This window comes from Indicator indicator, chromosome 32 (genome assembly GCF_027791375.1).
Source record: "Indicator indicator isolate 239-I01 chromosome 32, UM_Iind_1.1, whole genome shotgun sequence".
NCBI lineage: Eukaryota > Metazoa > Chordata > Aves > Piciformes > Indicatoridae > Indicator > Indicator indicator.
This window is the reverse complement of record NC_072041.1, coordinates 8,008,153-8,031,958: the sequence shown is the minus strand read 5'-3', so window position 1 is coordinate 8,031,958 and position 23,806 is coordinate 8,008,153. Positions and strand designations below refer to the sequence as shown.

At 51.3% G+C, this 23,806-nt stretch overlaps 1 protein-coding gene across 1 annotated transcript in view; it reads left to right on the top strand.

Moving 5' to 3' along the window:
• The window catches only part of SPEN (spen family transcriptional repressor), an 82,678-nt gene extending 59,168 nt beyond the window's left edge, over positions 1–23,510 (top strand). The window contains exons 7-15 of the mRNA XM_054394872.1: positions 791–916; positions 1,454–1,567; positions 2,795–2,908; positions 5,067–5,167; positions 9,213–17,145; positions 17,712–18,125; positions 18,885–19,079; positions 20,536–20,694; positions 23,099–23,510. Of these exons, the coding sequence (XP_054250847.1) occupies positions 791–916; positions 1,454–1,567; positions 2,795–2,908; positions 5,067–5,167; positions 9,213–17,145; positions 17,712–18,125; positions 18,885–19,079; positions 20,536–20,694; positions 23,099–23,230 (9,288 nt within the window). The 3' untranslated portion in view covers positions 23,231–23,510. The remainder of the gene's footprint in view (positions 1–790; positions 917–1,453; positions 1,568–2,794; positions 2,909–5,066; positions 5,168–9,212; positions 17,146–17,711; positions 18,126–18,884; positions 19,080–20,535; positions 20,695–23,098) is intronic.
• The last annotated feature ends 296 nt before the right edge of the window (positions 23,511–23,806 follow it).

Genomic DNA, 23,806 nt, shown 5'->3' with positions numbered 1-23,806 from the left:
GTGTGCTGGCGTTGGCACGCAGCTCACAAAGGAAGCTTGGGCTGTTTCCACACACACAGCACAGCACTCCACCTGCTATTTTCAGCTCACAGTGAATCACAACATCAGGAGTTTGTTCAGAGGCTTTCAGTGCATTTGCCAGTGCTAGTGCTGAGCTGGAATGGTAACCAGATGTCAGCTCTGAGCTCACTGGGGTTGTGCAATGGATCAAAATTAGCCTTTATTTGGCTTCCTCCTGACTGTGTCCGCCTTCGAACAGGCCTGTGGTGGCTTGGGATCAAACAACAGGAGTGGGAGAAGTTGAGGATCTTCTTTGCCTTCAGGATGGTTCAAGAGACGTGCCCAGCATCAGTTTCTGTTTCTAGGAATAGAATGGATCGTGTTTATTTGGAAAAGAAACTCCAAACTGAGGATGGGAGAAGGATGTGTTCTCTTGAGCCGTGGTGAGCGCAAAGGAACCTCTGCTGCTTTGGTTCCGAGCAGTCTCTTCTTGCCATCTCTACAAACTCTTTGTTGATCTGGTCAGGCTTACTTCTGCAGGCTGCAGCTCTAAATCTGCATTCCAAAGAGCTTTTCCCCACATCAGTAAGGATTTGGTTTTGTCATTGAGTGAGATCCAGCAGTGAAGTTTTTAACTGTCTGCTATCACTTCTATCCTCTCTCTGAAGAAAATCCTGATGAAAACTTGCTTGCTGAAACTGTGTCTCCAGAAAAGTCTAACAGGGTCTGTGGAACATCCTCTCCTGCCTGTTGCTGACTGTGGGTGGTTCTCTTTGGTGTCTTCCCCCAGGATATTGACATCAAGAAGGTGAATGGTGTCCCCCAGTATGCCTTCCTGCAGTACTGCGACATTGCCAGCGTCTGCAAAGCCATTAAGAAGATGGATGGGGAGTACCTGGGAAACAACCGCCTCAAGGTAAAGAAACCCTCCCTGGGCTGCGTCCTTCTCCCTCTTACTTCAGTTAGGGCATTGCAGGATCTTTTGCAGCAGCTCAGTTTGTGGAAGTAAGATGTTTTTACTGTGTAGAGCAAGATGTTTTTAATGCCTGGGTGATGCTTTCAACCACCACCAGAATTGGGATTCATCAGGATTTTGTGGCAGGGTTGAGTGGCCCTGGGGGCTGACACTCCCTGACCTCAAAGGCTGTTCCAATACTGCTGACAAACAGGGGCTGTCCCTCTCCAGAGCTGCCAAACTGTCACATTCCAGGGGCATTAGAATTGCAGAAGAGCCCAGTGTTGTCCCCCACTGTATTGATTCCAGCATGGAGAATTCATTCTTATTAGTTCCTCTCTGATTTTTGCCTCGCTTGCACCAGTACCAGATGCTAACCGTAGCAAAGCCATAGAAGTGACCCCTCTTCCTTCAGATCCCATGGTTTAGGAGTGCTCTGTTCAGTCAGTGTAAGACTTCGGCCCTGTTCTGATGCAAGTTTTGCCCTTTTGTGTGCAGCTGGGGTTTGGGAAGAGCATGCCTACCAACTGCGTGTGGTTGGATGGTCTCTCCACGAACGTCACGGATCAGTATTTAACTCGCCATTTCTGCCGCTACGGGCCTGTGGTGAAGGTAGGTGGGAGGCTTTGCCATCTGCTTTCAAGTTGTTCCTGTCTTCCTTTCTTCCCATCCTGTCCTTTCAACCCCCAACTGTCCAGGGCTTTAGTGGTCAGCTAGAGAAATTCTCTCTGGGGTGTCATTTGGCTGACAGGACTCCATAGCTTTGTATCCTGTCTATCTGGTCCCTAGAGCAGCTGCTTCTGGTGTTCTGGGATTAAAAAAACCCAAACAAACCCAAACCAACCAACCCAGAAGTGTTTTGAATGAGCCGAGCTAATGAGTGTTGGAAACCATTTGTTGCTCTTGTGCAGTACAGTCTCTCCCCATCCCAAATTCTTGGGAATGCAAACACTGGAGGAATGTCTAATTCAGTAGTTAACACTCAGGTGTGCTAATTACATCATTATACATAACTCTGTGTTTTGCATCAGACCAAAAAATGACTTTTTAAAAGCAGTTAGCATAGGCACACTGACAGAAGTGCATGAAAGAAGAGAGGAGGTCAGTGATGGTGCCATGGACTCAGCCAACACAGCAGGAGTGCATCGGATCGGTGCTAGAGATATACACACCTGCTTAAGCTTAAGCCTCCCACTTGTCCTGGGTCTTTCTTTTGGACAATGATGTGCTTAGAGCTAAGGCCACACGTGTGTAAATCCTCACAGGATCATGGTCTTGCCTCCTTAAAAGGATTTTTTTGTGGGTTTGTGTTGCAGCTTTGACATTAGTATAGCTGTTGTTGCTTGAATAATAAGTCTAAAGCTAATATTTAGAGATCAGGTGTTGAGCAGCTGCCTAAGTGGTACTGCAGAAACTGCTTCCATTTGGGGATGAAATGTTCCCTTCACCTTTTTTCCCCCCTAAAACACACTGGAATTTTTTTTTCCCCAAAAAAACCCCTAAACCCTACAAGTAAAGAAAGAGAAAACGAACAAAAGCAAAAAGTAAATTCCAAACCTCAGTCATTAAAGAAAACAAAAGTAAAATACAGAAAAACAAAATAAAGGCATAAAATACCTCAAGCCACAATATCCACAACTCAAAGCAGTCCCGTGGCCTTTTGATTGTCTCTTCGTTATTACCAACATGCCTCATCAGAAAAGCCTGCAAATTTACCTTGCTGAAAAATTGAACTTTCTTCCTGGTATCCTCATGACTTAGGATTTTGTTGGGACTGACGTTAAGTCCTGTGGATGAGGCTCTTATTTGGTTTTTGTTTTGTTTTTTTGTTTTTTACAGGTGGTGTTTGACCGCTTAAAAGGCATGGCCCTGGTTCTCTACAATGAGATTGAATATGCACAAGCAGCTGTAAAAGAGACCAAGGGGAGGAAAATCGGTGGGAATAAAATTAAGGTGTGCAGAATGAACCTCCAAAACAAACCAAAAAAAAAAAAAAAACCCAAACCAACCCAGAAACCAATTGCATTTAGGCCTCACCCCTCAAATGCTGGCATTGCAGACTGCCAGCCCAAAGGAATACTCAGTGGGATGCCTCTGTCCCAGGCATCAAAGGCTTACACTGCTTTTTTACACTCGGCTTACCAAATGTTAGGGTGTCTTCAGCTGGTACCTACAAAGCCTTCTCCAGTATTCTGCCGTTTGTTTTACTGAACTTGTCTCTCTGAGCTCCTGAGTGTTGGTGTCCATGTTCCTGCCTCATTTACCTGAATCCAAGGCAAACTTCAGTCCATTTCCATGGTAGAAAAGTGAAATCTGAGGGTGTGAAGTTCCTCTGGGATAACCATCATGGTGTGAGCTCCTCTGGGATAACCCGTCGTGGTGTGAGCTCCTCTGGGATAACCATCACGGTGTGAGCTCCTCTGGGATAACCATCACGGTGTGAGCTCCTTTGGGATAGCCGTCACGGTGTGAGCTCCTCTGGGATAACCATCACGGTGTGAGCTCCTTTGGGATAACCATCATGGCGTGAGCTCCTTTGGGATAACCATCACGGTGTGAGCTCCTCTGGGATAACCATCACGGTGTGAGCTCCTTTGGGATAACCATCATGGCGTGAGCTCCTTTGGGATAACCATCACGGTGTGAGCTCCTTTGGGATAACCATCATGGTGTGAGCTCCTGCAAGATAACCCATCATGGTGTGAGCTCCTCTGGGATAACCATCACAGTGTGAGCTCCTGCAGGATAACCCATCATGGTGTGAGCTCCTCTGGGATAACCATCATGGTGTGAGCTCCTCCAGGCTTGCCCTTCACAGTGTAAGCTCCTCCAGGATAACCCACTGTAGTGTATGTTCCTCCAGGATTACACATCACTCATTTCAGCTGCTTCATGCTTCAGGCTTTTGACCTGGCTGAGGCCATCCACAGTGGCTTGCACACTGCACCACCCATGGGGTCCAGCAGCCCAAGCATGAAACCAGCTCCTTCCTTACAGAACAGTAAATGAAATCCACTTGCTTAAAAAAACAAAGATAAACTACTTTTTAGCTGGAGCCACACTTCACACTCAGAGGGCTGTCTTGGATTTGGGTCAATGTGGTAATCCCTGTTCCAACTGTCCCATCAGTTCCACTAACTGGGGGCATAAGGTGTCAACCAACCCTCTGAATTATCTTCCTCCTCCTCCTTTCTTCTCTCCTACTAAAGAGTGGGTAACAATTTCGAGCATGATCTCTCCTCTGGTGTGTTATTACCCTAGCAGCCTCAACCCCATTCGGGTTAGGAGTTGGCTGTATGGTCGTTTGGAAGTGTGGTGCTTGAGCAGAAACAGCCTTGATGTGCAATCAAACGTGTGGCCAGTGCAAGTTTCACATCTTGTCTTTGTGGGTCTTGCCACTTAGCAACTTGGCAACAAGCACCTCCCTCACTGCTGTGGTCATACAAGTGCCTGGGCTGACAGCTTTAAAAAACCAGGAAGCAGTGTTAAAAATGCTGCCTTCTGTGACATACATTTAGTTAAATCCATTCGAATCCTGTATTTTTCACATCAGCTACACCCCACCTCAGCTTCTTCATATTGTCACCCCTGGCTAGAAAACAGCAGCTCCTGAAGTAGCCAGAGCAGGGAGCTGCAGCTTAGGAGGCCTCATTCCTTTCCCTCCTGCTCCTGCCTTGCTGTCCCACCCCAGGCAGAGAACGTGGAGTCTGAAGTAGATGAATAATGCTGACCTGCTGTAGCACTGCCAGGAGATTAAAGGGACTTTGGAGCTGTAATTGGAGCTGTAGCATTAAAAACGTCAATACTACTCTAATAACCTGTATTTTTCCTGCTGCTTTGCTGAAGCCTCTGGTCTGGCAGCTCCAGCAGCATACCCCAGTAAGGAGGTAGCTACAGAGCCCCACGTAGCTACACCGAGTTGAGAGAGAAAGGTTTTTGTTCCTGGGGGTGCTAGGGCCAGTCCTGGGAAGTGTTTGATGTGGGGTTTGTTATATATCATCATCCCCATTTCCAGTTCTGCTCCCACCTGCAGGCTGCAGCAGGCAGGGAAGTGGTGTTAAAATGGGGATGTTTCTCTCACTGAAGGTGATTTCCCCCTTTTGTTTTTCAGGTGGACTTTGCAAACCGAGAAAGTCAGTTGGCATTTTATCATTCCATGGAGAAAACGGGGCAGGATATCAGAGACTTCTATGAAATGCTGGCAGAAAGAAGGCACGTGGCACAGGAGCTTAATTTTACTACTTTTGCAGCATTATCCTAAGTGAAATTAATCATACAATGGGTTGGGTTGGAAGGGACTTTAAAGATATCTAGTTTCAGCCCCCCACCATCCACAGCGACACCTTCCACTAGCCCAGGTTGCTCAAGGCTTCATCTAAGCTGGCCTTGAATACCTGGAGGAAGGGAGCATCCACAGCCTCCCTGGGCAATCTGTTCCAGTGTCTCAACACTCTATTAAACAAACAGTTTAGTTTGTTTAGTTTTCTTCCTCTCAACTTAATCTTGGAGCACCTCTGCTATGGGGATAGGCTGAGGGAGCTGGGGGTGTTCAGCTTAGAGAAGAGAAAACTCCAGGGGGACCTTAGAGCTGCCTTCCAGTGCCTGAAGAGATCCCTACAGGAAGGCTGCAGAGGGACATTTCCTGAGGGTGTCTGGAGACAGGACACGGGGAAAAGGTTTGAAGCTGAGGGAGAGCAGGGTCAGACTGGAGCTGAGGAAGAAGTTCTTCAGTACCAGGGTGGTGAGACTCTGGAATGGGCTGCCTGGGGAGGCTGTGGATGTCTCCTCCCTGAGGTTAAGGCCAAGCTGGATGAGGAGTGTCCCTGCCCATGGCAGGGAGGTTGGAGCGGATGATCTCTGAGGTCTCTTCCAACCTGAGCCATTCTAGGATTTATTAACAAATTTTAGCATATTTTTAGTGTCTTTTACCTTCTTGATATTATCTTTTTTTAAAACCAGTGTAGATGGTCAGATTTAAAACTGTGCAGCCAGAGTATCACACATCTGAAGTGTAGCTGGTCACTGAAATTCACACCTAGGTGGAGGTTTCAGCTGTATATTTAGGCTCTGGTTGCTGTGGTGGGTCAGCAGGACACAGTTGTGAGTCATTTGTCATTCCTTAGGAATGCAAAGAACAGCTTCTTTGTGATGGCTTCCAGGAGCAGTGTGTGTACTAGCTGTGTGCAGATGAGTCTGATAAACTGCTGCTCAGCTATTAAGCTGAGAATAAAACTGGATCTGCCACCTGCCCCTTTTCAACAGCTTCATTTGTTAACTTGATAAAGCAATAACATATGAGTGAGGCTGCAGGAGTTTTTTTAGCTGTTTGACAGGAAAAATTGGGCAATGCCAACCTCATGAAGTTCAGGAACGCCAAGTGCAAGGTCCTGCCCCTGGATCAGAGCAGTCACAACCACAAATCCAGACTGGGCAGAGAATGGATAGAGAGCAGTGCTGAGGAGAGGCACTTGGAAGTGCTGGGTGATGAGAAGCTGAACCTGAGCCAGCAGTGTGTGCTGGCAGCCCAGCCCTAGCCATGTCCTGATCCCCAGCAGTGTGAGCAGCAGGTGGAGGGAGGGGATTTTGCTCCTCTGCTCTGCTGAGACCCCACCTGCAGTGCTGGGGCCAGCTCTGGAGTGCTCAGCACAGGAGAGAGAGACATGGACCTGTTGGAGTAGATCAAGAGGAAACCATAAAGATGATCAGAGGGCTGGAGCACCTCTCCTATGAAGACTGCAAGAGGTGGGGCTATTCAGCCTGGAGAAGAGAAGGATCCAGGGACACCTTAGAGCAACCTCCCAGAATTTGAGGGGGCCTACAGCAGAGCTGGAGAGGGCCTTGGGACGAAGGCATGGAGTGACAGGATGAGGGTGATGGCTTCTAACTGGAAAATGCTGGATTTAGATGAGGCATGAGGAAGAAATTCTTCCCTGTCAGGGTGGTGAGGCACTGAAACAGGTTGCACAGCAAAGTTGTGGAAGCTTCAAACCTGGAAATGTTCAAAGTCAGGTTGGATGAGGCCTTGAGCAATCTGGGCTGGTGGGAGGTGTCCCTGCCCATGGCAGGGTGGTTGGAACTGGATGATCTTGAAGGTCCCTTCCAACCCAAACCATTCTAGGATTTTATGAAAAACTTGTTCAGTGCTGATGTCCTGCAGCATCTGCCATGACAGTGTCTGGCTGGTTTGGATGTGCCACAGAGCCTGCTGTGACCCTGTGTTGCCACTTCTCTCTGCATGCCGTGGCTGAGAGCTGCCTGGCAAGAACCACTCCGCATTTAAGCCTCCAGTGGCTGAATAAACACCTGTGGGTTTATTGCTGATGACTGGTGAAGAGGGAAGCATTTTCTCTTTGTCTGGGTGCATTTTTATTACCTTCAGAGGCTCAGTTGTTGGGGTGCTGATTTACCTGTGACTAAGGACTCGATTGTACTTGTGACCTAGATAAATTCCATGTTTTTTTGCAGCAAAACGGACTGGTCTACCATAGATGCAACATTGCCAGATGTAAACGTGAGGAGGGCTTGGAAACTGGCAATCAGAATTTGCATAATGGAAATCAAAGTTCTCATTCCCCAGTCCTGGCCAGATGTTTTGATGTGCCATCAAGCAGCCAGTAATTGTTGCCTCCAAACTCCACATCCCAAAGAGAGAAGGGCATTAGTGGGGGTCTGTTAACCTCCAGGAGTCAGCTGGGCTTTGTCCAGTCACAGCTTTCTCCTCAAATAATCCTGAGTAGAGCACTGATTCCTGGAACAGCATGAGGTGGTGGTTTTCTCTTGCCTGTCACTGTACTAGAAGAAGGACATTGAGGGGATGGAGCAGGTCCAGAGAAGGGCAACAAAGCTGGGGAAGGGTCTGGAGGAGAGAGCTGGGGAGGACCAGCTGAGGGGCCTGTTGTTGTTCAGTCTAGAGATAAGGAGGCTGAGGGGAGACCTTCTGGCTCTCTACAGCTCCCAAAAAGGAGGTTGCAGTGAGGTTTTCCCTAAGAATAAGTGACAGGACAAGAAGAAATGGCCTCAAGTTGTGCTGGGGAGTTTTAGGTTGGACATGAGAAGAAATTTCTACACTGAAAGGGCTCTCAAACACTGGCCCAGGCTGTCTAGGGAGGTGGTTGAATTCCCACCCTTGGAACTGTTTAAAAGCCACAGAGATGTGGTGCTGAGCAACGTGGTTTAGCACCAGCCTTGGTAGAGTTAGAGAATGGTTGGAGTCAATTTTAAAGGTCTTTTCCAACCAAAATGACTCTGATTCTGTAGTCATTAGGAGCTATTTAGGAATAATGAATCACACAGTGAGCAAGTGAGCTCTGCAGTGAGTCTTGTAATTCTGCATCTTCTGGTCCTCCTCCAAGCTCCTCCTGGCCATTCCTGTTCCCTTGCAGTCATGTGAAGATCCCAGATTCTCTTTGGTTGCAGTTTTAGCCACTGCTTGGTAGTGGAGAGATTGCAGACACTTGACTCATGCTCTCAGAGGTGGATTTCAGGTTTGTGAGCTGGGATGTTCTTCACCATACCAGTGTGGGTGCACAGGAGCTGTGTAGCTTTTGCTTTAATTCAGTGCAATACTTGAATTTGGCAAAAATTAAGCAGTAAGGATGGTGAAAAGGTACTTGGCAGAGCTGCCAGGAAATGACCAGTTAACTGCAGTAGGGTATTTGATAAGCTAACAAAGCATTTAGTCAGAGAATCCTAGAATGGTTTGGGTTGGAAGGGACCTTGAGGATCATCTAGTGTCCCAGGGCAGGGACACCTGCTATTAGACCAGGTTGCTCAAGGCACTGTCCAACCTGGCTTTGAACACTTCCAAGCTTGGAGCCTCCACAGCTTCTCTGGGCTACATGTTCCAGTACCTCACCATCTTTATAGGGAAGAATTTAATTCTCATGTCTCATCTAAATTCAGCTTCTTCCAATTTGAAGCCATCACCTTTCGTTCTGTCACTCCATGCCTTTGTACAAAGTCCTCTCAGTTCTTCTGTAACCCCCCTCAGATACTGAAAGATTGCCTTAAGGTGACCCTGGAGCTTTCTCTTCTCCATTCTGAACAACCCTGGCTTCACAGAAGAGCTGCTCCAGTCCTTGTATCATGTTCTGCATCTTTTTCATCATGACTTGCACACAGATTTGTTGTGGTTGAATCTCTGTGTGCAGCTGTGTACAGATGTGTGTATAAAGAAATGACTCTGCACTGATGCCCCCCCACAGCAGAGGGTATGGTTGGGAAGGAGAACTGACCCATTTATTCTTATCTTTAGCAGAGATGAGCGAAGAGGATCTTACGAGTACGCCCCTGACCGTACCTACTACGAGACCGTTCGGACCCCAGGGACGTATCCTGAAGATCCTCGTCGAGAATACCCAGCCCGAGGCAGGGAGTTCTATGCCGAGTGGGATCCCTACCAAGGAGACTACTACGACCCACGCTACTACGATGACCCACGGGAGTACCGGGATTACCGGGGCGATCCGTACGAGCAGGACATAAGGGAATACAGTTACAGGCAGCGGGAGAGAGAGAGGGAGAGGGAACGGTTTGAATCCGACCGGGACAGAGACCACGAGCGGAGACCGATCGAACGGAGCCAGAGTCCAACGCACTCCAGGCGCCCGCAGAGCCCCGGAGCGTCGCCTTCACAGTCAGAAAGGCTGCAGAGCGATTCAGAGAGAAGGATTTACAGCAGGTCATCGGATCGCAGCGGCAGCTGCAGCTCTCTGTCCCCTCCGCGATACGACAAGCTGGACAAAGCCCGCATGGAACGGTACACAAAAAACGAGAAAGTGGAGAAGGAGAGAGTGTTTGAGCAGGAGAGGGTGGACAAGGAGAAGCGTTTGGTCAGGAAGGAAAAGCCAGAAAAAGTAGAAAAGGAGAAAATAGATAAACAGAAACGAAAAGCAAAAATCCATTCACCCAGCTCTCAGTCTTCTGAGACAGATCAAGAGAATGAGCGAGAGCCCAGCCCTGAAAAACTGAAGGGCAATAGTAAACAAAGCAAAGAGAGAGGTGACAAAGAAGGGACGGCAAAAAACCGCCTGGAGCTAATGCCCTGCGTCGTGCTGACCCGAGTGAAAGAAAAGGAAGGGAAAGTTATTGATCAGCCTGCTTTGGAGAAGCTGAGAGCAAAGCTTGATAACGACACTATGAAGTCCCCCCTCCTGGAGCAGAAAACACAGACCTCTCAAGCTGAGCAAACCAAGTCTGAGCAGTCTAAACTGGAACCTGTCAGAACCAAGGTACAAAAAGAGAAGGCCCTTGCCAGTCACGTTGAAGTAGTGGATAAGGAGGGAAAACTGAAACCCAAAAAGCATTTGAAGACAGAGCAAACCTCTGAGGGGGCCAATGCGGTAGACTTGGACAAGTTGGAGGCACGTAAGAGGCGTTTCGCTGATGCAAATCTGAAGCCTGACAGACAAAAACTAGAAGTGAAAAGAAGCAGCCAAGACGAGGAGGATGCACGTGTGGCTTTGAAAAAGCAGCTCGATGCAACAGCTTCCTCTCGAGAAACAACCGTGTTAAGGGAAGGTGAAGTGGAGAGAAAACCCCTGAGGAAGGAGATGCTTAAAAGGGAATCAAAAAAACTCAAACTGGACAGACTTATTCCTGTTACAAGTCCCAAAGAAATTCAGGAGACTCTCAGTGTTGGTGGAATTGCCATGCGTCCCACCCTGGATCTGCAGGCAAGGCTCATGGAGACAGCTGAGGAACCAGTGGAAGTTCAGGAACTCTCTTCTAAAAAACTGAATCCAGTAAAACCCCAACATAAACAGGTGCAGCTGCAAGATGACCAAGGGACAGAGAGAGAGGATGCAAGGAAGAACTACTCTGCTCTGCCAGAAGACATACCTGACCATAAACTTGGCCAAGAGAAACCTCAGCCAACCGACACTGAGGAGAAGATCGGCATTGATATCGACCACACGCAGAGCTATAGGAAACAAATGGAGCAAAGCCGCAGGTTAAAGCAGCAGCTGGAAATGGAGATAGCCAAGTCTGAGAAGTTTGGCAGTCCAAAGAAAGATGTTGATGAGTACGAAAGAAGGAGCTTGGTCCATGAGGTGGGAAAACCTCCCCAAGATGTCACTGATGATTCTCCACCAAGTAAAAGGAAAAAGACTGACCAGTTTGACTTTGAAATTAGCACTAAAAGAGAAAGGAACTACAGAAGTTCTCGTCAGGTGAGCGAAGACTCTGAAAGGACCTCCTGTTCCCCTAGCATCAGACACTTCCCTTTCCAAGAAGATGATGACACGCTCGATTCTCCAAGGCTAATGCCGTTAAAGGAAACCAAAGAGTCACCTAAAATAGAAGAAAAGGGTCTGTCCTACTCCAACATGACTGTGAGGGAGGACTCGCTGAAATTCAATCCTTACGATTCCAGCAGAAGGGAGCAGATGGCAGAAATGGCTAAAATAAAACTCTCTGTGCTGAGCTCTGAGGATGACTCGAGTAGATGGGAAACACAAGGGAAGCAGGAGCCTGGCAGAGTTGATATCAGCTTCCCGAGCAGCATCGTCAAAAGAGACAGCATCCGCAAGCGCTCTGTACGGGACCTGGAGCCCGGTGAGGTGCCTTCAGACTCGGATGATGATGGTGAAAACAAGCCCCATTCCCCAAAAGCCTCGTCCCTTTTAGAGAGCTCCAGGTTGTCTTTTTTATTAAGAGACAGAGAAGAGAAATTACGTGAGAGAGAGGAACGACTGTCGAGCTCCTTAGAAAGAAACAAATTTTACTCCTTTGCATTGGACAAGACAATCACACCAGACACAAAGGCCTTGCTTGAAAGAGCTAAGTCTCTCTCTTCCTCCAGAGAGGAGAACTGGTCCTTTCTAGACTGGGATTCACGATTTGCAAGCTTTCGAAACAATAAAGACAAAGAGAAGGTTGACTCAGCTCCGAGACCTATTCCCTCTTGGTATATGAAAAAGAAAAAAATCAGGACTGATTCAGAAGGTGGAAAACTGGATGATAAGAAAGAAGATCATAAAGAGGAGGAACAAGAGAGGCAGGAACTGTTTGCCTCTCGTTTTTTGCATAGTTCAATCTTTGAGCAGGACTCCAAGCGCCTGCAGCATTTAGAGAGGAAAGATGATGATCTGGACTTCATTTCTGGGAGGTTGTATGGGAGACAGTCTTCCTCTGATGGGACTAACAGTGCAGCTGACCTGGTGCAGGAACCAGTGGTTCTCTTCCACAGCAGATTCATTGAACTGACACGAATGCAGCAGAAAGAAAAGGAGAAAGATCAGAAACCAAAAGAAGTGGAAAAGCAGGAAGATAAAGAAAACCGACCCAAAACACCAGAAACGGTTCCTGATAGCAAAGAACCAGAACATAAAACTTCCTCAGCACTTGGTCCTTCTTCAGTTGCTGTCCTACCACAGGAACCAGCACCAGTCACTTCTGAGAAGGTGGTGAATGAAAAGGTGGTGGTGGTGGAAACAGCTTCTGTAAAAGAAGAAAAACCATCTGAACCTGCTTCTGCAGCAGAGGAACCAAAAGCTTTCCCTGAACTTGCTGCTCCTGTCAAAACTGAACCACCCGAGCAAACTGAACCCCCACCAGCTGTAGAAGCTAGTAAAGAAGTTGTCACTACTACAAGCCTGGCATCGGAGGAAGATGCTGTGGCAACAGAGCATCCTTCATACTTGGATACCAAGCCTCCTACTCCTGGATCTTCATTTTCCAAAGCGGAGGATGGTGTAGATCCAGAACCTGAAGGCGTCCAGCTGATTGCACCTCTGCCCAAGCTTGTTCAGAAGCCTGATGAAGCTGCTGAGCCTAAAGAAGAAAATCCTCCACCTTCTGCCAACGCTGATGCCAGTGCAAGTCAAAAGGTGGAGGCGACTGCCGAGGTCCCTCCACCCGTGTCTGACAATGATATGGAAGCGGAAGCTCCAGTTGCTGTCAAGGATAAAAAGTCCTACAAGAGCAAACGCTCCAAGACTCCTGTGCAGTCGGCCACAGCTAGCGTCACAGAGAAGCCTGTCACAAGGAAGAGCGAAAGAATTGACCGTGAAAAGCTGAAAAGGTCAAGCTCTCCACGGGGGGAGATGCAGAAGCTCTCTGAGTTGAAAGTAGAAGTGGAGAAGGTTCCGAGGAACGCTGCTAAATCCCCGAGTTCTGCTGCAGAGCCTGAAAACGTGGAGCCAAGCTTGCCAATAAGCCGGACCAGGCGCAGAAACGTAAGGTCAGTCTATGCTACCACAGGGGATAATGAAGGTCCATCTCCGGTGAAGGACTCCATGGAGGTCACTAGATCCACCAGAAAGAGAGGGGAAAAGGAACCACAGGAAACGGTGACAACTGTTCCAACGACCCCGAGGAGGGGGAGACCCCCAAAAACCCGCCGGAAGCCAGAGGAGGACATCTCTCCAATAAAGACAGAAGCAGTACAGCAAGAGGTGGAGGAGGCAGAAGCTAAAGATGCTGTGGAAGCTCCTAAGCCTACTGAAGGCTGGAGGTCTCCCAGGTCCCAGAAGCTAACACACGGTTACACAACAGCTGCTACAAGCCAACAGGGGAAGAAAGGGAAGAATGAACCAAAAGCAGATACCTTGGCTGAAGCTGAAGATGCTGCTGAAAGAAGTGGCCTGGAATTGGGTGTTGTTGACAACGGCAATAAAGCCAAAGTCACGGAGAAAGAACCAGTGGCAAGCGAGCAGAAACGTGACAGGAAAGAGCTGGATGTGGAGAAGAACCAGCTAGAAATCCCCACGGTTGAGATCACTGAGAAGAAACCGGCGCCAGAAAAGGTTACAAAATCCAAAAGGGGAAGGTATAAAAACACCAAAACAGTTGTAGATAAAGCCTCCGTGTGTCTCAAAAATGTGGAGATCCGCCTCAACGTGGATGAAGTCAAAGGCGCCCTGCGGCCAACTGATGAGGATGTAGAGCCGGTAGCGGTGTCACCGGCCAAAATGAAGAGTCCTCAGAAGGAGGACATCTTGCCACCTCATTTCGTTAAGAATGAGGTAGAAGATTCCTTCCCAGAAACAGAGAAAGAGGTGATGCGGGAAGCAAAACAGTCCCCCGAAGCTGCCCAGTTAGCAAAACAGATTGAACTGGAGCAGGCCGTGGAGAACATTGCCAAGCTCACCGAAACCCCACCATCAATGGCTGCCTACAAAGAGCCGGCGGCAGACGTGTCTGAAGTGCGTCAGGAGGAGGAGGGAGACAAACCTGCACACCAGGCCAGCGAGACGGAGCTGGCAGCGGCCATCGGCTCCATCATCAATGATATTTCTGTGGAGACAGAAAGCTTCCCTGCTCCCCCGACCTATCCTGCCGAATCGGAGGCTGAAATCCCTGCAGAGCCCTTGGTGCTGCCATCGCCTCGGGAGGAGATGGAGCCCGAGACGGATCAGGCAGTGAATAATATCCTGGAGAGTGAGGCTGCCGTGGAGCCTGCAGTGCAGCCAGTTCCCAGCTCTGCCCCGTCGGCAGTGGAGGTGGAGAGCAAGGAGGCCGAAGTCAGCTTCAGCGAATCTTCCAACTCTGCGCAAGAGGCTGAGACCTTGCAGGAGGCTGAAGTTGCTCGGAAGGAAAAGGGGCGGCAGAAAACCACGCGGCAGAGGCGCAAAAGGAGCACAGGCAGGAAGGGTGACATTGTCGAAGTCAACACCTTTGAGCCAGAGAGGGTGCAGAGCAAGTCACCCCCTGTCAATGAAATCAAGACAAAGCCCGAAGAAGCCTCAAAGGAGGAGAAGCCAACTAAGATGGCAGCTCAGGTATCTGTAGATCCAAACGCTTCAGATTCTAGCAAGGCTGCAGCTGCTGATGTTGTGGCTGTACATGAAGCTGTTGCTGAAACTGGCACCTCTCCGAAAGCACCAGCTCCAGCTCCTCTGGACTTGGTCACCCCACCGGTTCCTCTTGACGAGGGAAGTCAGAGCGGGTTCAAGATCCGGTCGCCCTTGGAGAATACACCCATCACACCGCCGAGCGCCCCAAATGCAGCCCTTCCTGCCATCCCTGCAGCCAAGCTGCCCACGCCGGTGCCCACTACCATTGTCCCCCTTCATGCTGGCACTGCTAAGGTGCCAGAGTGGATGGTAAGGCATGAGGAACCCCGTGCCCATTCCACACCCCCGCCCGCTCTCCCCCCAGACACGAAGGCGTCAGATATCGACACAAACTCCAGCACTTTGAGGAAGATACTGATGGAGCCCAAGTACGTCTCGGCGACAAGCATCACCTCCACACACGTCACGACGACACACGCTGAGCCGGTGAGCGCACCATCTTTGGAGGAGGCATCCCTCCACCCTGCTGTAGAGGCCATGAAGCCAGTGTCAGAGGAGAAGCCAGCGGTTCCCTTCACCAACGCCTTGGAGCCACCGGTGGCCGAAGCGCCGGTATTCACCGAGAAGGAAAAGATCAGCACTGTGATCGCTCCCAAAGCTACTTCAGTTATAAGCAGGATGCCCCACAGCGTGGATCTGGAGGAGGCTCCCCGGATCACCTTGGTGAAGCAGGCTCCCCAAAGCCAGACGTGTTTGGTCAATGCCCCCTCACCCAAATTCAAGCAGAGGTCAAGCACAAATGATAACAGTAGGTTTCATCCGGGGTCGATGTCAATCATTGAGGAGAGGCCTGTAGAGACTGGGTCCAGCCCAGGGCTGCGGGTGAACACTTCGGAAGGTGTGGTGCTTCTGAGTTATTCAGGGCAGAAGACAGAAGGCCCCCAGCGAATTAGTGCCAAGATCAGCCAGATTCCTCCGGCCAGCGCTGTGGATATAGAGTTCCAGCAGTCTGTGTCCAAGTCTCAGATTAAACAGGAGCCTATCACGCCAGCCCAGCCAACACCAAAGGGCTCCCAGACCTCGGCAGCCTATGGGACTGTTTCCACCCATTCTTCTTTGGTACTAGGAACGCAACCGTACAACACGTCGCCTGTCATCTCCTCTGTCAAGCAGGAGCGCGCTGTGCTGGAGAAGCCAGATGCCTCCCACCTTTCTGTCCAGACTCCAGCCTCCCAGCCCAGCAAGGTTCTCACGCAGGCTGTCAACACTCCACCTGTGCTCGTCCATAACCAGATGGTCGTGAACAAAAAACTGTCTGACCCAGCTGCTCTCAAAGTGGAGACAAAGACTCTGCAACCATCCAGCTTGAGCCCTGGGGTTAGTCCTCACCACCCTTCCCTCTCTGGGAAGATGCATTCGGAGGCCAACCACGTCAGCTCGGGACCCAGCACCCCAACCGACCGGGCTATTTCCCACTTGGGGGTGACCAAGCAGGAGCCGCACTCACCACGTACCAGTGGGCACTCACCGTCGCCATTCCCCCGTGCCTGTCATCCCGGCAGCACCTCGTCCCCGGCGTTGTCGAGCAGTGCCCCAGTCATGCTGGCACCGGGGATTCCCGTTCCTCAGTACATATCCAGCATGCATCCTGAGCAATCTGTGATCATGCCCCCTCACAGTGTCACACAGACTGTGTCCTTGGGCCACCTGTCCCAAGGTGAGGTGAGGATGAACACCCCTTCTCTCTCCAGCATCCCTTACGGCATCCGCCCGGAAGCGCTGCACTCCCCCCGAGCTGCTCTGCAACCCCAGATAGAGATCAAACCTCAGCAGTCGAGCACGCCCCAGCCAGCTCCCATCCGGGACATCGTCATGCCTCCTCTGTCTTCTCAGCATCCCCCTGAGGAGGAGATGCACTACCACCACACCACGGTGTGCCGAGGCCCAGCCCAGGTGCAGTCCGACGTGCTGGTGATGCAGCCGGACTACCGCATGCACCCCACGAGCATCAGGCTGGAGCAGTACAACGTGCCGCGGGACGTCAGGATGATCATGCACCCGCACATGGCTGCTGTGGGCGAGCACCACTCGGAATCCAGACAATCCCGGACTCCTGAGGGGGCTGTGAAAACCCCCCCTGTCAGCAAGACCCCGCAGCCTGGCAAAGAGACACCCAAATCCTCCGAAGGCAAGATGGCTCATTCCCCTCACAGCGAGCCACGGCTCCTCAGCGTCCCTTCCAGCAGCCAGCTGCCTGGACTGCCTCTGACGCAGCCTGTGGTGGTCCCCCACGGGGTGCAGATCATGCACCCTGCAGGGAGCTCCTTTCACGATTATCGGTCTGTCTATGGCGACATGAGGAATTACCACACGGCGGCACAGCTCGGGCACCCCCAGTTTCCGGGTGCCTCGCCCATTGGGCTGCCTTCCCGGAGCATGACCCCGTCTCAGGTGAGAAAGAATCCCCTGTTCTTCTGCCTGGAATCTGGAGCACTTGGAGCTAATGATAGCCCTGATGTGGCTTTGTGTGGCTGAATTTATCTCTCTGTGTTAGTCTCCAAGCCCTTCTTAAGCTCCTAGCACAAGAGGAGTTTTATGTGGGGATTGGGTTTTGAACCCACTGGTTAGCTGCACAGGCCAGTAAAGAAACCCCTTTGCTTAACTGCTTTAGAACTCAGACCAGGAGGTGTGAAGCTGACTTAAAAGGTTTCTAGACATAGAGGTGTCAGGGGGAGGTTTGTCAGCATTGAGGTGGCCTCTAGGTCAGATATCTTCGGATGGGTGGACTTGGAGGAGGATTCAGGGGATGTGATTCCAGCTTTCAGGTGTGAGAGGCTGGTGGGGTGGCCTTGGAAGGTGGGGAACTGGCCTAGGCACCACTCCAGCAGGGCTGGTGCTGTGGCATGGAGATAGATTTCTCCACCAGCAACCTGCTAGTGTCCTGGTAGCTTGGTTAACAGTTCTGCTGTGCTCACAGCCTAAAGTATTCCCTCTTTCCCCCACCGCTGGCTTTCCAGGGTCTGCCGGAGGGCGAGCACTCACACGCCAGCCAGCCAGTGCGCAGCAAGACTCCTCAGATCCCGCAGGATCCCAAGGGCCCTCCGGCAGCAGGACCCGAGCAGAGTCACCACCCCACTGTAAATAGGCATGCGGCACAGATGGAGCCTCATGTCCACCTTCAGAGGGCACAGGCAGACACGGGGCAGACCTCCTACCCTTCGCCCGTGGCCATCTCGATGAAACAGGAGCTTCCGTCACCGCACCAGCCGCAGGCGGTTCCCAAGCAGTCCATGTTTATCCCCACCACAGCCGGGCCCGGGGCCCCCCCAGGGCTGCCCCTCAGTCGCCCCGAGCCCCAGTCTGCTCTCAAACAGGAGCCATCTCCTCACCCTGTGTCACAGAGACCTGTGGACATGGTCCAGCTTCTGACAGTGAGTATCGGCTCCAGCTTCCTCTCCTGGCTCAGCAGGGTCCTGTTCCTTGGCAGGGCAGAGAGAATCAGGTTGTGCGTAGCTCAGCTCACCTGTGGCACCAATACCTGACCTCTCGCATCAGATGTGGAGAAGGCAGTTGATCATCTGTTTGCTTTCTGGGTGCCCCAGCCCCAAGGCTGAGGAAGAGGAGGGGGATGGTGGGGAGCCAGGCACTGATGAGGAGCTGCGAGTTGCTTTCAGCACTGAGTATTTCCAACATAATCTTCAGCAACTCTGCTGCTCTTCCTCAGTTCTCCTGTTTGGAACACTGGAACAGGGGGGTTGTGGCGTCTCCCTCTCTAGAGATATGCCAGACCTGCCTGCATGAGGTCCTGTGTGACCTGGTGTAGGTGATCCTGCTCTGGCAAGGGGGTTGGACTGGATGATCTCTAGAAGTCCCTTCCAGTCCCTAACATTCGGTGATTAAGAGAGAAAACAGCGTTTGGTGGCAGCCCTGTGCTGCCTCATGCTGCATGGGAGGCTGAAGGATGTTCTGCTGTTGGGATGAGCAGAGTCACCCGGGCGGCTCAGCCAGGTAGAGGAAAGAGGACTGGAGCAGTGATTTAGCAGGACCCAAACTGGGGTGGTGCCACACCTGTGCCAAGGCACTGGTATCTTAATTGCCAGTGAAATATGGGAGGCAAGCGAGTGGCTCGCGCAGGGTGTGAGATCCCCCTCTCCTTTGTCTGTGTCTGATATTTCTCCTTCTCTCCCCAGAAATATCCCATTGTCTGGCAGGGCCTTCTGGCTCTCAAAAACGACACTGCTGCTGTTCAGCTCCACTTTGTCTCCGGGAATAACGTCCTGGCACACCGGTCACTGCCCGCGCCCGAGGGAGGGCCCCCGCTGAGGATCGCCCAGCGCATGCGGCTGGAGGCTTCGCAGCTGGAGGGTGTTGCACGCAGGATGATGGTGAGGGCTCAGGATGGGGCTTGGGGCAGAGCTGCTGCCTTGGGAAGTGCTGAAAACTGGGCTCTGTACAAAATCCCACCAGCTCACCCAGAAACTTGGGCTCTCCTTGATTCTCTCATGTTAACGGTCTAGTGGAGGCCACCAAGATGATCAGACAGGCTGAAAGAATTGGGGCTCTTCAGCCTGGAGAGGAGAAGGCTGCAGGGAGACCTTAGTGCTGCATTTCAGACCTACAGAAAGGCTGAGGAGGGACTGTTTAGAAGGGTTTGTAGTGGCAGAACGAGGAGCAGTGGTTTGAAACTGGAGCAGGGCAGATTTAGGTTGGACATCAGGAGGAAGTTCTGCAGTGAGGGTGGTGAGACACTGGAACCAGGCTGCCCAGGGATGTGCTTGAGGCCCCATCACTGGAGACATTCAAGATCAGACTGGAGGTGGCGCTGGGCAGCCTGTTGTAGTTGGAGGTGTCCCTGCTGAGTGCAGGGGATTTGGACAAGATGAGCTTTGAGGGTCCCTTCCAACCTGATGCAATACCTGTGAAGCTGTGCTTTTGGGGTTCTGACAGTAGCTGTGTGTTTGGAGATGGAACTAGGTGGTCTTCAAGGTCACTCCATTCAAGCCAAACCATTCTGTGATTCTATGATTCCTTCTTCCCAGAGTGTGAAACGCAGGTTGTAAGTCATGAGTTGCTCTGCTTTTGTAGGAAAGGGAATGGCACAGTTGGGAAACCTTTAAAATTGTGCATCCCTGATCCCTGGAACAAATTCCTGCTGGCTCCAACTTGTCTGAGTAAGGGGGAAGGTGGAGTTCAGGCAGCCATGGAAATCAGAGTCACAGACTGCTTTGGTTTGGACCTCTAAAGCTCATCCAGTCCAGCCCCCTGCAGTCAGCAGGGACATCTGCAACCAGAGCAGGTTGCTCAGAGCCACAAACAACCTCACCTGGAATGGTTCCAGGGATGGAGCAGCTCCCACCTCTCTGGGCAACCTCGGCCAGGCTCTCAACACCCTCAGAGTCAAACATTTCTCCCTTTTCTCCACTCTAAATCTCCCTCTTTAAGTTCCAAATCATCACTCCTTGTCCTGTCACAAGAGACCCCAGCGTTCTGATCAGCCCTTGAAGAACTGAAAGACCACCAGAAGGTGCCATGAAGTCTTCTCTTCTCCAGGCTGAACAATCCCAACTCTCCCAGCCTGGCCTCCCAGCAGAGGGCCTCCAGCCCTGCCAGCATTGCTGTGGCCTCCTCTGGCCCCACTCCACCAGGTCGCTGTCTGTGCGCTGTGGACTCCAGAGCTGGGTGCAGTTTTCACTCCTCTCCATCATCTCAGCTGGCTGAGCTTTCAGCAAGTCTTTTGTAACTTCAAAGGTGTTCAAAGAGAGGATTTTGCACTGCAGGCTATGTCAGGAGCGGGCCTGTCCCAGCAGACATTTGCTTTATCTCCTCATGTTTTCATTGCAGGTGGAGAGTGATTACTGCCTGCTGCTGGCCTTGCCCTGTGGCCGAGACCAGGAGGATGTGGTCAGTCAGACGGAGTCGCTCAAGGCCGCGTTCATCAGCTACCTGCAGGCCAAGCAAGCTGCAGGCATCATCAACGTCCCCAACCCCGGCTCTAACCAGGTACGAGCAGGGAAAGACCTGACTCCAGCCTCCTTTCAGGGAGTGGTAGAGAGCCAGAAGGTCTCCCCTCAGCCTCCTCTTCTCCAGACTGAACACCCCCAGGTCCCTCAGCTGCTGGTCCCCAGCCCTGTTCTCCAGACCCTTCCCCAGCTCTGTGTCCCTTCTCTGGACCTACTCCAGCCTCTCAATGTCCTTCTTGGAGTGAGGAGCCCAAAACTGACCCCAGCACTCAAGGTGTGGCCTCACCAGTGCCCAGTCCAGAGGGATGATCCCTGTCCTGCTCCTGCTGGCCACACCATTGCTGATCCAGGCCAGGCTGCTGGTGGCCTTCTTGGCCACCCAGGTACATGCTGGCTCAACTTCAGACACTGCTGCCCAACTCACCCCCAGGGCTTTCTCTGCTGGGCAGTTTACAGCCACTCTGCCCCGAGCCTGTAGCATTTGTGGGGTTGTTGTTACACAGCACTTGGTGTAAATACTGAAGGTTTGGGGTTGGTGATGTGGAGCCTTCATTCCAGTTGTGTTGCTGCATCAAACCAAATTTGATCTGTTCCTGGGTGTGAATGGTCTGGGATCATAGAATCATAGAACTGTTTCAGTTGGAAAAGCCCTCCATGGGTATTGAGTCCAACCATCAACCCAACACCACCAGCTCCATAGGTGGTTTGAACCAGGCTGCCCAAGCTCTGTGGAACTCCACTAACATCAGTTCTGGAGTCTTCTGCTACCATGGACATTCATTTCACAGACCAAGCACTTGGCCCAGCATTCATAGATTCGTAGAATGGTTTAGGCTGGAAGGGACCTTAAAGCTCATCCAGTTCCAACCCTCTGCCATGGGCAGGGACACCTCCCACCAGCCCAGGTTGCTCAAGGCCTCATCCAACCTGGCCTTGAGCTCCTCCAGAAAGGGAGCATCCAAGGTTGGACTGGATTATCTTGAAGGGCTCTTCCAACCAGCAATATTCTGTGATTGTGTGATCCACAACCTCCCAGGGCAACCTGTTCTGGTGTTTCCCCATCCTCACTGTAAAGAATTTCTTCCTTATCTCCATCATCTAGGTCCATAGGTTCATAGATCCATAGTCGCATAGTTCTATGGATTCATGGATCCATAGATTCATGGTTTCATATATTCATAGATTCTTGGATCTAGAGATTTATAGATCCATAGGTTCATAGATTCATGGATCCATAGATGCCTAGGTTCAGAGATCCATAGATTCTTGGATCCATGGATTCATAGATCTATAGATTCATAAACCCATGGATCCACAGATCCATAGATCCACAGATTCACGGATCCATAGATTCATAGATCCATAGATTCGTGGATCCGTAGATTCATAGATTCATGGATCCATAGATCCATAGATTCTTGGATCCGTAGATTCCTGGATCCATAGATGCATAGAGTCATTGATCTATAGATTCATGGATCCATAGATTCATATCCATAGAATCATAGATCCATGGATCCATAGATCCACAGAAGGCTTTGGGCTGGAGAGCTGTCCTGTTTCAGACTGTTCCCAGCCGTCCCTCACCCATCCGTGTCCTTCACCCATCCGTGTCCCTCACCTTTCCGTGTCCCTCACCCTGCCGTGTCCCTCACCCTTCCGTGTCCCTCACCCTTCCGTGTCCCTCACCCATCCGTGTCCCTCACCCTTCCGTGTCCCTCACCCATCCGTGTCCTTCACCCATCCGTGTCCCTCACCCTTCCGTGTCCCTTCACCTTTCCGTGTCCCTCACCGTTCCGTGTCCCTCACCCATCCGTGTCCCTCACCCTTCCGTGTCCCTCACCCTTCCGTGTCCCTCACCTTTCCGTGTCCCTCACCCTGCCGTGTCCCTCACCGTTCCGTGTCCCTCACCCTTCCGTGTCCCTCACCCTGCCGTGTCCCTCACCCTGCCGTGTCCCTCACCCATCCGTGTCCCTCACCCTTCCGTGTCCCTCACCCTTCCGTGTCCCTCACCCATCCGTGTCCCTCACCCTGCCGTGTCCCTCACCCTTCTGTGTCCCTCACCCTTCCGTGTCCCTCACCCTGCCGTGTCCCTCACCCTTCCGTGTCCCTCACCCATCCGTGTCCCTCACCCTGCCGTGTCCCTCACCCTTCTGTGTCCCTCACCCATCCGTGTCCCTCACCCTTCTGTGTCCCTCACCCTTCTGTGTCCCTCACCCTGCCGTGTCCCTCACCCTGCCGTGTCCCTCACCCTTCCGTGTCCCTCACCCTTCCGTGTCCCTCACCCATCCGTGTCCCTCACCCTGCCGTGTCCCTCACCCATCCGTGTCCCTCACCCTTCTGTGTCCCTCACCCTTCTGTGTCCCTCACCCCTCTGTGTCCCTCACCCTGCCGTGTCCCTCACCCTGCCGTGTCCCTCACCCCTGTCCTTTCCCTCCTGGCAGCCTGCCTACGTTCTGCAGATCTTCCCACCCTGCGAGTTCTCCGAGAGCCACCTGTCCCGCCTCGCCCCGGACCTCCTGGCCAGCATCTCCAACATCTCTCCTCACCTGATGATCGTCATTGCCTCCGTATGAGCCCCCGGCCGCCCCCGGCGCTTTGCTTCTCTTTTACCAAGGCCCTGCAGCAAAAAACAAAAACCAAAACCCACCCACAAATAAAACCCCACACCAGGCTACAAACCCAAGTGACAAACCCAATCACAAGAGAGAGAAGGAAACAATAAAATGCTGCCAGATTCCAGCCTCCTGCCCTGCCCTGCCCGTGGCCGGGCGGCGGCGCGGCTGCCTCGGATGTTTACATTGCTTTAGCTTACGGACACCTGACGATGCACTCAGCGGGTGGGGACTGGGCTGGGCTTTCTGTGCCTCCTTTTGGGGAAAAATAAAAAAAAAAAATTAAAAAAAAGAAGAAAAAGAAGAAGAAGAAAAAAAGAAAAGGAGGGCTTATTTTTTTTAACAAAAAAAAGAGAAAAAGAAAAAAAAAAAGATTAAAAAAAAAGATAAAGAAAAAAAATAAAAACAAAAACAAACAAACCACAAAAGAACCTGAACTGCCTTTGCACTAAGTGAGTGACTCGGACCTTTGCACAGTGGGGGACACGCTGTGACGCTCTGGATGTCTTGACACACGTGGACAGGCGCCGTGGACTG